The following is a 13,611-nucleotide window of genomic DNA, read 5'->3' as shown; positions in this document are numbered from 1 at the left end:
ACCCATTAGCACAGGTCCACACTCTTATGGCTATTAATCCCATACAAGGCTTCACTTTACCATTAACTTTTCAACAAATTGGAATAGGAGACCCCAAGGAGTCTACATCAGGAAGTCTTACACTGGGAAGAAAGCATGCAATGTTTCTATAGTTTATCATTTTTTGGCATCTATGGACATCAATCAATAAGGCATAGATTCGTTGCTAATCACTGAATTGTATCCATCATAGGATGCACATTCCTCAACATTTATCTGAAGTTCTATATTTACTATTTTAGATTAAAAAGACGGAAAAAGATGCATAAAATGAAACCGCATATACTTCATGATGCTTTATCAACGTACCACAAGATAAATAGAAGTGCACATAAAATGCAAATAGCCGTGGAGAGAAGACTTAGGTCATTATTACAAATGTGACAACAGTTTGTAAAGTTTTTAAATACAGGTGTACATTTAATATGTTACATTAATGTTAAGTAAGACTAAGTTTTTTCCTATGTTTAAATACAACACCTACCAGGATACACAGAGATAAGAGACTTGTGGAGTTTAGTGCTGGGCAAATGATGTATGACAACAACTGATGATAGAATGGGGGCGCTCCACCAAGGAGCACCAGGTCCGCGAGTTCATTCCCTAAGAGGTCATAGACCTAAGTGCACAAGATGAGTGTTTTTACATTTGTGTGTTCAATGGTTCCAGTAAACCGCTGATGGCATCCCATTTTACACTTGAACGTTGACTTCTCAGTGTGCAGCGATGACGCAATCTGACACAGACACGAGCCACCGCCAGAAAAGTAAACTTAATCACATGGAGATTAAAGGAAAGTCATTTGGAGATTACTTCCATCCAATCTTGCTATAAAGTTCCATTGGTTCATATTGAGTCCAGTATAGCCCAGAAAACAATGGCCGTCCAGTTATTGTAAGTACCGATAAACTTTAAAACAGTGATTTCCAGAGTCTGCTACAACAACATGGCCATCTGACGTCAGAGCCAGTCCTTGTGGACCATACAGTGGGTCAGCAGAAGTGTTGATGTAAGACAAAAATGATCCGCTGCCATCAAAAACCTAGTCAAAAACAAAAATTATTATTAACTGATGAGTAATGTCACTTCCCACAATCTCTACATATAAACACGTTATATATATTGTATATATGGTATACAGCATCAGTAGGGCTCATTCGCATGTCTGGTTTTCACAGGTAGCACTCATTCCTACGATATGCTATTGGTTTGTGCACATCTGATTTTTCCATGGACTGAATGGTCAGCTGAAAACATTGGAGTCATGTCCAATTTTGATCAGTTACTCAGATCAAAATTGCCAATGCAAGTTAATGAAAGACATTGGATCTTACTCCGATGACATCCAAGTGCAGTCCCATTTTCATAGACTAAGAACGGAGAAGTTGGAGAAACGTTTTGTTTTTTTTTATAATTTCTAACGTACGAGAAAAATGGATCAAGCTCGGATCAAACTCATTGGTCCATTTTTCTTGGATGTGGAAAAACCGGACATGTGAATGAGCCCTTAAATCAGGAGAAAGAATTAGTTTAGATTTCAGCTCTAGATACATTGAGCAAAACCGAAAGAAATGAACTGGAGCATAACTTGGTGTACATGCAACATGTAGATATATACTGGTTTTAATTAAGTAGAAAAGCGTAAAAGCCATCACACCAGCGACAAGGTTAATCGGGACGGTCCTAATCTCTTGTATTAAAACCTACAATGATACATTGAGTCTAGTGGTGGTAAAACGTTTCAATACATACCGTAAATGCCTTTACAAAAGAATTTGTCAAAAGGTTTTTGCTACCTCATCTTAAAGCATGATGCAGGGACAGAGACCCTGATTCCAGAGATATATCACTTCGTTTACTTGCTGTGAAGACGTTACTTAAAGTTGTCCCCTGAAGCCGCCCTCCTTTGTATAGATTCCAACATAACAAAACCTTGTGTTTGTATGAAATTAGGAGTATGTACCTCCCCATGCACCTATGAGGATGCCCTATCATAGCCCTGCACAAAACAGGCAGTACAGTAATGTGCATGGGGTCTAACCAGTGGCTAAAGGGGACTGGCAGAGTAAGGAAAACGGAGGTTCATGCTCAGCCATTAGTCGCAGAGTAAGGGGACACTGTTAGGACAACGTCTCCTGTACAGTAATGTGCAGCCATTGTATTACTGCGTATGATGAGGACTTCTAAAGAACGAAGCAGCCCAGAAAACGACATTTGGGGAACCGGAGTCCTGTACATTAAGTGACCCTCGTAGCTCATTTTGCACATTGGCATAATGTAGGTGTCACAACTGGAACAATTTTATGTTCCTTATAAATAAACCATAACCACTGCAGACCTTATGAAATCCCATATTAAAAACACAAATCTAACTTTAAATTATTATTTAAATTTCCACGGGGTAAATGAGAACAGGTTAAGGTTACTTTCACACTGATCCGTCGGTACGGGCCCGTCGCAATGCGTCGGGCCGACGTACTGACGGACGCTGCAAGACGTGGGCAGCGGATGCAGTTTTACAACGCATCCGCTGCCCATTGTAATGTCCAGGGAGGAGGGGGCGGAGTTTCAGCCGCGCGACGCACAAAAAAACGTTACATGGAACTTTTTTTGTGCCTACGGTCCGCCAAAACACGACGCATCCATCGCACGACGGATGCGACGTGTGGCCATACTTCGCAATGTGTCGCTAATGCAAGTCTGTGGAGAAAAAATGCATCCTGCGGGCAACTTTGCAGGATGCGTTTTTTCTCCAAAACGACGCATTGCGACATGCGTCACACGATGCTAGTGTGAATGTAGCCTAAGGAGTTTTGCATGCGTCCTGGGGAATCATTGGATTTCTTGCCCACTATCCAGAGTTTTTCTGGATTTCCTAAAAATATATTATCACTCAATATGCCCGAGCTGTAATGGTCGGTACTGTATGTAGAATCCTTGTGTTCCTATATTTGTACATTTTGGAAACACATGGCAGAATATCGGAGCTCTTACCTGTATTCGGCTATTTCCCCAGTCAGCTACTATTATATTTCCATTAGAATCCACAGCCACTCCAGTGGGTGCATTAAACTGACCATTGCCTTCTCCATTTGAGCCAAACTTCAGGATAAACTCACCATCTTGATTAAATACCTGTATGTGAATCAGAAAAACGTCACCATGAAGCCACAGGTCCAAGTTGGTAACCATTAATGGTCACTAAATCTATGAAGAAGTAGTTTGTGAGTCTGGTGAAGTAACCGTCCTGTTCTGCTGCACAAGAAAATGAATTTAACTATGAATATTTAACTATTTTTCTTTTTGCTTTAATGTGTTATTACACGGAGATCTCACCCATATGGTTGACCTGTGGTGTAGATTGAAGTTTGACGCATTTCAATTTCTGTTGCCAATTTTCACATCAGATTTCACCTTTCAGTGTAATGTAGCAGCAAAATCCACATTAGAGACAGACCCTTATAGGGAAACCATGCCAACTTACCAGGGACTGTCAAATACTGTTCATTCATCCCACAATATAAAATATGTGTATACTGCAGACTACTCTGACAGTACAAACGGTACAGAAATATGCTGCTCATTACCTTTCCATTCTTTGCAATACAATTCTACTTAAAAAAAAATATGGCCCTGATTCATCAAGACAGACATTGTACATGCCAGTGTTAATGACGGCTCATGCCAAAGTCAGTGGCGCCTGATTCATAAAAAGGCGCACACTTCTTAATGAATCAGGTGCATCTGAAAAGTGGCGTGTACCTCCGTGTATTATTATCAAGGCTATCAACATCCAGTATTTGCAATAACAATGGTTACAAACCATGGCCAATTCCCAGACTTTGGAAGTTCTCTTATACCCCCTGATTGGGATGTAAGCAGCCAGGGACCCAAGGGGTTGAGCTCCTTTTCACACACCCAGTTACTGCGCAGGAGATGCTCCTCATCGCCATTGTTGGTTGAGAAATACCCTCCCTATCAGAGGAGGACTGGAGCGAGGACTTGACATCCCCACAATAGGCTTCACTGGCAATTCATAACCAGCGAGTCCAAATGTATACAGTCCATCAATGCGGGTTATATAAAATGGGTAGCTCCACCACTGCAGATTGCCACAGATGTGGGGAAGAGGAGGCAGATTTTATACACCTGGTATCCTCCTAGTGCCGGAGGTCCCAGCTATTTTCATCCAGATCATACACTCTGCCTTAAAGGGGTGCTCCAAAGGCAAAGCATTTTTTTTTTTTAAACTCCCTATTTAGTCCCATAATCAAAGCTATTTTTTTAATATACTTGCGTTAAAAATTGCCTACTATTCCCCACTACACTGTCTAACCGCTTTTGTATTTTTTTTTACTACTTCCTGTCGGATGAAGATTTGTTTGAGTATCACTGGTGGGATACTCTAAGCATCATCAGGGGGCAGAGTCTGTGGTCACTGTCACAGCCTCTGCGCCCCCCGAAACGAAGCATCATCAGTGACGCTGGTATCCGGGGCTGTCGCTCCCTGAATGTCTCCCCCAGTGCCCCGTGTAATAAGCGCAGTGTCTGGTCTGTTGTCTATATAGATGATCAGTAGTAAGCCTGCAGCAGGGTGGCGTCACTATGCCCGATGTGCAGGAGGACTAGCGTCGCCCTCACAAATGATGTCTCTGGTGTCTGAGGGGAATAGTGACACTGCTCTGCTGCCGGCTTATTACTATTCACCTAAGCAGACAACAGAGCGGACGCACAGGGGGAGACCCTGCCCAAGGTTAACTCCAGGACAGAGCAGGGACAAGCCACTGAAATGAGTCACTGATTGAGCCTCATTTCAGGGAGGGGGTCGCCGTGACCACAGACTCTGCCCCTGATGATGCTTCATCTGCATATCCCAGTATGCATTGGTGATACTCAAACGACTCGTCAGGCAGGAAGTAGGAAAAAAAAAGTACATAAGCCGTTCGTGTAGTGGGGAATAGTGGGAAATGTTTACAGTATATTAAAAAACAGCTTAGATTATGGAACTAAATAGATAGGAAGTTAGGAGAACAATTGCTTTTCCTTTAAGGTGTGTTTATTAGGAATCCTTGAGGAGACCTGGCCTCACTACCCTCGGGCTCTTCTCAGGGAAACATTGTTTTTGACTCACAAGGCTATCGCCATGAGATGGATGGATAGAAGACCACCACAAATGTCACGCTGGATGGATATGGTAAATATGGTATGTTCACAAGGCACAGATGTGCCATAGGAAATAATGGTTTTCTGCAATACGTGCCTCCAATGATTCACCATGGTTTGGCCCTGATGGAGAGGTTTGAAAACCTTGGAACGCATCGACGTAAACCGCATTAATGCTTCACCTTTGTGTGTGATGGCCTCGGGCAGCGTGGATTCTGAGCCGCCTTATAACCTCCCTAACATGCTTCTATAGGAGCCGTGACTGTCACAATCCTATCAGGTGAGCGTACCTAGAGTATTGTACACCACTTTGTTACCAGTTAAGTCCCTATTTGCCCTTTTTGTCTGTCCAGCTTTACCATTTGCTTCATTCTGAAGACTACACAGCCACAGATGTTTGGTGGGTCAGTACGTGGCTTGTTTCTTAATATCTTGCACCTGTGTTGCCCCCCGCCTTTATTATGGGGACCTGTTGCAACCTGTTGTGCATTTGTGTCTGGATATGGTATTGCAAGTAAGGCTGCTATTTTTTCAGTGATGTCTTTCATATGATCATGGTAACTCCATACTCTGCTAAATGTTGGGCCATACCCAAAGTCATCATTTCATTATTCCCTGGCCACATAGAATATGCTATAAAGTGATGAACAACCCCTTTCAGGCTGCATTTGCAATACTGTTAACCATTCCATTGTCCATTATAGGACAGCTATAGGCGGATTAATCAGCCGAGCCTATAATGAGCTCCATCATTTTTCTGTTCAGATGTCAATCATATGTCCATCCAAACTTCTTGTTCTGTTAGGTCTATGCTCGAGCCGTCTGCTTAGCAGTGATCTCTGCCCTCACACCACAGCATGTCACAACTCCGAAAACCCCACAATATGCTCTGGACCAAGGGCAGAGAGAAGCATCTTATAAAGGAGCTGTATTCCCAGGTAACTCCTTAGAAGGTGCTGACCCTAGTTTAAAGGAGGTGTTATAAGAGGTGGCCAGGACCAGGGCATTGCCCCGAGTGGCCGGGACAGCAGGGCAAAAACCAAAATCCGGGACTGTCCGCTGTATCTGAGACGGTTTGGAACTATGGGTAAGTCACAAATAACAGAGCTTGGTAAAGATACATTACCTTAACTGAATGGTTATGGAAGTCTGTCACAATGATTTCATTATTGCTATTGACAGCAGCAAAGTGGGGTCCTGGGGAAGTGAAGAATTAAACCATTTGTTAAAATTGCCTGTAACCTGCACAAACACACTTATAGTAGCAGCTCTATACGGATTTACTAACATTCAGGTATATGGAGCATTTTTGGCAGTAAATACACAAGACATGAAACAGTCTGCAAGCAAATCAGCTGCGGCACAAGATCTTGTTGCTGGATTGCCGGGGGACCCCGAGGTTGGCCCGCCACCAGTCAGATTATGAGATCATATAATACCCTAGCAATATGCCTCAACTTCATCAAACTGATACAATGAAATAAAATGGAAGTCAACATAAGGGTGTACAGCAGATGAGCTATACACATATACTGTATAAATGGGCTAGACACTAAATCAAGCGTACCTGCAAACTGCTTGTCTCCATTTCCTCGACTTCCAAACCTGGTGACTATTTTACCGTTTGGCTGAAAGATGAACACACAACATGCCTTGTTGTCGACTACAATGATGTGTCCGTTGCGATCAACTGATACTCCTTTGGGACCCATCAATTTTCCGGATCCAATTTTTGTCTGTTAAGTAAACGCACAACCATCAGTACAAGGAAACAACAGTTTCTGCTTCTTTATAAGAGATAATTAATTAAAAACACACTTAGTGATACCAAAAGTATCATATAAAATACTAATAAAAAAATCCAGACTATATTAAAATACCCAGAAATCACCAAATGTGCAAATAAAATAGTGTAGCACTACACTAAAGCTAAGAGCTAAAAGAACCGTGCTCATAACATAGTAAGACCAAAAACCATCACAACACAGAATATGAATATATAGATATTTATTAATTTAGTGGCGATTATCAAACCATAAAAATACAGAAATTATAAAAACAAAATAATTTAATAAATATGTATTTAATATATTTTGTGCACATATCAAATTTCATCATATGGCAGGCATCATATGTATTGTAAGGACTCTATATATGTTTCTGACGAAGGAACAGTGCGTCCCAAACGCGCGTCGGGGTGCACCATATCTAATTGGCGGTCCGCATAATAATTCCCGTACATTAAGAAGTAAGTGACTCTGGACATTTTCCACCTATAAGCACATTATAGTTGCACGTTTTTTGCACCGAATGCACTTTTATTGCCCTTCCCTTATTTAACTGAATGCACATGCACATTGTATGCACTTTTTTTATAAAGCGGTTGTTTTGCCCTTAGCACCATTTGCTGATAAGCAACATGGGTGTTTTTTAGAGACATATATAGAGTCCTTATGGGTACAATACATATGATGCCTGCCATATGATGAAATTTGATATGTGCACAAAATATATTAAATTCATATATATTAAATTATTATTATTTTTTTTTTATAATTTCTGTATTTTTATGGTTTGATAATTGCCACTAAATAAATAAATATCTATATATTCATATTCTCTGTTGTGATGGTTTTTGGTCTTACTAGGTTATGAGCACGGTTCTTTATAAGAGAGCAGTGCCTTTAAAAGGGAAGCAGCCAGCAGGATTTCACCCCTGGACTATTTACATGAACATGTAGCTTTTCTAAAGACAAGTCCAGCAACATATTTACATGGCCAGTCTGTTCTCCCGTTACAGAGAAATCAGCTTTTGAATGTACATGCAAATGAGGCTGTACATGAGAAGCCTCTGCCACTCCAGCTCTATTCCCCACCCAGCCCAGCCTCTCCCTGGTTGACTCACAGCTCCCTAGCCTGAAGTCGCACATCACACGGTCAGACAAGCAGGAGGAGGCAGCGTTGGGCAGGGAATAGAGCTGGAGTGACAAAGGCTTCAGATCTACAAATAGCTTCTCAGCCTCATTTACATATCAAGTAAAACTATGATTTTCCAGAAATGGACCTTTACATAATAGTATTGCTGGACTGGTCTATAAGAACTTATAAAATAATTTCGTTTAGGTTGTGAAATTCTAGAGATTGATGCCCTTTAAAGACTTCTTGACATATCGGCACAATTGATCTATACAAGGGTCTCACAGACTCAACATTAAACCAATTGCCTTACATAGGAAACAGAGCGTGACAGCCAAATATGTGTTACGTTTACACCATTAAGGGGCTGTAGATTAGAAGAATACCAGTCTTGTCTTAGAGATGTGTCTGATACTGTGGTTTTACACCATTCATCTAAGTAAGGCCAGGTTCACATTGCGTTAACAGCAGCCCGTTCAACACATACGTTAACGGGCTGCTGTTAATGCAAGTGCCGGTATGGCTGCCCGCTAGTGCAGATAGAGCATCTGCTAGCTCTATCTGCGCTAGCGGTGACGGACCCGGAAACGCTGCAGCCCGCGTCTCAGGGTCCGTCACTCAATGACGGAACATCGCTAGCGCACGCCCATTATGGGCGTGCGCTAGCGATGCGTCCGACATTGCATTCAATGGTGGCGTTAACGGACTACGTTACACCGCATTATGCCGCGGTGTAACGTAGTCCGTTTAACGGACGCACAGAATGCAATGTGAACCCAGTCTAAGAATACGCTGCAGTACTAGGCCTTGTCTATGGGCAGGAGGAATGCTGTTACTGGAAGAAAGCAGACTTTTATGATCTTTAAAAAAAAAAGTCTCCAGCCGATATTCTAAAGTAGAAGTTGTACACGATAAATGATCGATCTACAAAAAAAAAGCAATGATTGAGATTAGGTTTAACAAGAACCTGAGGGGTTAGGATTTCCTATCCAGGTACATGTTAGGTGGAGGGTTATAATAAGCATCCAGATCATGTCCGTGTCATGGATAGCATCTACTGATGAATTAAGAACATAATAATAACTGCACTTTACACGAGGGGTTACGGCTGTTCTCCGGTCATGCCCACTGTTCAGATGATCGATGAGCAGTCCAACAATCAAATGAGCGATGGGCAGGATTAGAGAATAGCTGCTCAGTGCTGCGCCCGGTCCGATCGACTGCAACAGAACAGGGCTCAGTGAGAGAATGTTATTTTATCCTTTCACTGCGGAAGGCGACCTACACGGAAATTATCTGGATGCTAGTTATAACCCCCCTCTGCCTTTATCTAGATGGGGAACCCTGGCCTGACAGGTTCCCTTCACACTATTATTAATGACAATGGCGGCCTGCACACTTCTTAATGTAGGAATATGTTCTGCTTTAAAACAGTGCAGAAGAATATTTGCTTAAAGGGAACCTGTCACCAGGTTTTTCCCATATGACTAGAGATAAGCGAATATGTTCGGAAAGCGATCACCGAATCTGAATGTGCCATATTCAGGCCGATTTTATGTTTGATGATCATTTCCGAACAAATTTGCCCATCTCTACTCCCATTGACTCTCATGGCGTTCAGTGAATATTGCAAATACGGCGATTGTAATCCGAACCCAATATTGAAATATTCGCTCATCTCGACATATGACGCAAGGCCAGTACCTGTAAGTCCTCATATACAGCATTCTATAATGTAAAGTGCCATGGAATAAATGGCGCTATAAAAATGTATAATAATAACAAATAATATCTGCCCCCAATCCAACCTGCAAGACAAGGAAAAATGCTTTTATTATACCCCTTCTTTTCGGGGCTGTCTGATCCGATGGGTGTCGCTGGTCTGAATCCGGGTCTCTTCTCTTCTTGTGATGCACAGGAAAAGTTTAGAGAGCGTCGGCACATGTGCACCGCAGGACTTTACTGTGCCCTCACCAGGTCAGAGAGATGTGTGCCTGCGCAGGAGATGCTGGACACGAAGCAGAGGAGGAGGACGGTATCGCAAAAGAGGAGGCGCCGATCCAGGCCAGAGATGCTTATTGGACCGGAACACCCCATAGGAGAGTATAATGAAAGGTCTTTTTTAGTCTTGCAGGGTGAGGTTGGGGCAGATATACAGCACATCCCAATGCAGCATACGAGGGCTTAAAGGTCCTTTCCTTAACTCATATGGGACAAATCAGGAGACAGGCTCCCTTTAAAAAGAATTGCGCATATAGATTTGCACAGTTATGAATGCAAACGTGCAGTTTTACATTGCATCACTTCCATCACTAATCATATGCACTTCTTATAAAATGAGTTAGGAAGGAAGCCATGTAATACACAGCACAGTGGGGTTTAGTGCATGGACAGCTTTCCCATCACTTGGGGAACGATTCATTCTAATATATAAATAGATATTATATTTTGTCCATTCTGCTAACTCAAAATTGTGACAAAAAAAAAGGTGTCATTTAGGCTCTGTTCACACCTGCATTTTGCTGCGCAGTTGTAAGAAAGATCCACACAGTTTCCGAATTAACGCAAACTGAAGCAGAAGTGCCCCACTGGTTATGATGGGGTCCGACTGGTCTTGGTTGTGTGCAGAAAAGAAGAACTCAAAATTGTAGGTGTGAACAGAGTCTTTCGGTAACTTCTTGATGAGATTACGCTCCCACAAGCTTTAACAAGTGCAATAAATATGTGGTTACTAAAACTATAGACAGTTTACCTTGAACTTGCCATCACTGGAAAATATGCTGACCCACTTATTGTCATAGTCGGCAATAATGATGTCACCACTCGGGTGCACCGCCACTCCGGTCGGCCTCTGGAGCTGTCCTGGCGATCTGCCTCGAATGCCAAAGCGGCTTTTGAACTGGCCGTCATTGGAAAATATCTGCAATACAAGTAACACACAAAAAGAGATTGCTGGGGCTTTTCTACCAAACACAAAGCGATTACTACAATGAGTCGCTTAGTTAGCTGTTGCTCTAAGCCTTGAATCTGTACATTTACAAACAAAACACACATACATAGATTTTCTTGCATTTTGTATTGTTGGTCACGTTTGCCTAACAGTTCCAGGAGGTTTTCCTCGGACAGTCACTGGTCTCTCCTGTGATGGAGGCTCTGGGCTCAGTATTTCAGCTTGGACTGTTGTTCTCATTGTGGCACATTGGTTTCATTGGGTCTTTTTTTGCGTTATTGAATAAAAATATTTCATTTTGAGACGTGCCTGTCATAGCATCATTTCTACTTCCTAGATACAATGATTGAAGATTTTCATGCAATTCTATATGTCTGACATGGGTAAAGCTTTACAGAAAATGGGGTTATGATGGCAGACAACAAGTCATCCCAAGAACAGATCGTGCACGCACTGGCGTATCTAGGGGGGGCAGCCGGGGCATGTGCCCCGGGCGCAGCCGGCAGGGGGGCGCAGTCGGGCCACCTAAAGCAGCGGTCCGCAGTGTCTCCCCCGGCGGCTGCATTCTGCCGCTCCCCGCACTGGGAGTCAGCTGTTCTCTGTGCCAACTGTCAAGCTGACAGCCGGCACAGAGAAGCTGCAGCGCGCCGGCTCCCAGTGTTCAATTGTACTACATCTGAGATGTGAGTACAATTGAAGCTCTGACTGCCGGGTCAGAGCGACGCCAGCAGCGTGATCAGGTCATGTGATCACGCTGCTGACGTCACTCACCTGCGCGGCAGAGGCAGAGACGCAGATCGGTGGTAAGTGCTCCAGTGGAGCTGAAGACACCGAAGGTGCAGGGGGGGGATTTAATGTGAGTGGGGATGGTGGGATATATTATTGGATGGGGGGATATTTAATGTGAGTGGAGATGGGGGGATTTATTATTGGATGGGGGATATTTAATGTGAGTGGAAATGGGGGGATTTAATGTGAGTGGAGATGGGGGGATTTATTATTGGATGGGGGATATTTAATGTGAGTGGAGATGGGGGGATTTATTGTGTATGGGGAGAATTGGAGTGGAGAAGGGGGATTGAATGTGTGTGGGGGGAGATTTGTCATGGGGATGGGGGATTTAATGTGTGGGGGAGATTTGAGGACACAAAATAAAGAGCAAAGGGGGAGATGGGGGGCATGTATGAGGAAACAATACTGGGGAATGGGGGGCATATATGAGGAAACAGTATGGGTGATGGGTGCAGACAGTTTGGGGAGCAAACGGGGGAATGTATGCAGACACAGTATGGGTAGCGATGTGAAAAACGTATGTGGACAGAGTACGGGGAGTGAGGGTGTTGGGATGTGTGCATGTGTAGCATGGAGGGACAGTGTAAGGGCACAGCCAAGAGGGGACAGTATACCAAGGAGGGAGAGTTTGATGAGAGAGTACAGTATAAATACTGGGCCCTATAGGGGGGACACCGTGTGAGAGGACAGTGTGAAAAAGGGGAGGTCCGTGTAAAAAGCATGTACCATAAGAGGGACAGTGTGGGGGTCATATTTTATGCAGACAATATAGTGAGGGGCAATTTTTCATTCAGGAGCAATATAATGACACTTGTATCTTTAAGGGCGTCATGTGGAGATTTTCTGTAAAAGAGCGGAGAAGATGGAAGACGGCTGTGGATGAGAAAACGCATCATGGGGTCTGGACAAGATGAAGAAAAGAAGAACGACTCCAGAGACGACGTCAACTATAAGGTACCGGGATGTAAATGTTATTTGTGATACTAATTCTCATGTTTTTATTTATGTTAGGAGCATTAAAGGGGATGTCCAGGTTTGTGAGGAGTCTGCAGTCATTCTTTGTGACTGCAGACTTCTGAGTTCTCACAGCGCGCCCTGCACACTGTCAGGATTCTCTCGTGCTGGTGATTTACGTACATGTGGTCACATGCTGACTAGACATGTGTAGCCTCAGTCAATGAAAATGAACTGAGCGAGGCCGGGCACGTCTAGTCTGAATGTCGTCAGAGGTATACAAATCACATGCTTGTGCTGACATGACCGTCCACCGGCAAAGGAGAATCCTAAAAGTGTGCAGTGCATTAGTTGTGAGAATTCAGAAGCTGCGATGTCAGGATTCAGCTCTGCAGGTTCCAGTCGTCACATGGACACATCTGTGATTTTCATACGTATGGTCCTGTGCCAACGAGCTTCTCTTCTGCTTCTCTCAGTTTTTCACTGAACATTGAGAGCATTAGGGAGAGGAGCTTGTTGGTGCATGGCTAAGTGTGCAAATCGCATACGTTCTGGGGGGGGGGGGGGGCGCCAAACTGAATTCTTGCCCCGGGTGCCAGAAACCCTAGATACCCCTCTGCGTGCACGGATATGGCTGAAGAGGTAATGAGGAGGTACGAGATGTACAGTGTAAGGGCATGTGAGGATGATCAGTAAACGTTGCCGGTTTAACAAGAAACCTCCAGCTACATTAGTGAATGTGTCAAATCAGTTTTGCTCATAAAAAAAAAAAATAATAATAATATTGGAGGTTTTAC

General features: G+C 43.3%; 1 protein-coding gene across 7 annotated transcripts in view; it reads right to left on the bottom strand.

Moving 5' to 3' along the window:
* Positions 1-320: 320 nt before the first annotated feature.
* The window catches only part of TRIM2 (tripartite motif containing 2), a 141,164-nt gene continuing 127,873 nt past the window's right edge, over positions 321-13,611 (bottom strand). For all 7 annotated transcript variants that reach the window (XM_077279340.1, XM_077279342.1, XM_077279349.1 and 4 more), the window contains 5 exons: positions 10,871-11,038; positions 6,770-6,938; positions 6,329-6,399; positions 3,034-3,174; positions 321-1,081 (listed from right to left, as the gene is read on the bottom strand). In XM_077279340.1, the coding sequence (XP_077135455.1) occupies positions 929-1,081; positions 3,034-3,174; positions 6,329-6,399; positions 6,770-6,938; positions 10,871-11,038 (702 nt within the window). In that variant the 3' untranslated portion in view covers positions 321-928. The remainder of the gene's footprint in view (positions 1,082-3,033; positions 3,175-6,328; positions 6,400-6,769; positions 6,939-10,870; positions 11,039-13,611) is intronic.

This window comes from Ranitomeya variabilis, chromosome 1, assembly GCF_051348905.1.
Source record: "Ranitomeya variabilis isolate aRanVar5 chromosome 1, aRanVar5.hap1, whole genome shotgun sequence".
Taxonomy (NCBI): Eukaryota; Metazoa; Chordata; class Amphibia; order Anura; family Dendrobatidae; genus Ranitomeya; species Ranitomeya variabilis.
Note: the sequence above shows the minus strand (reverse complement) of the source record. Positions and strands in the feature narration are given on the sequence as shown.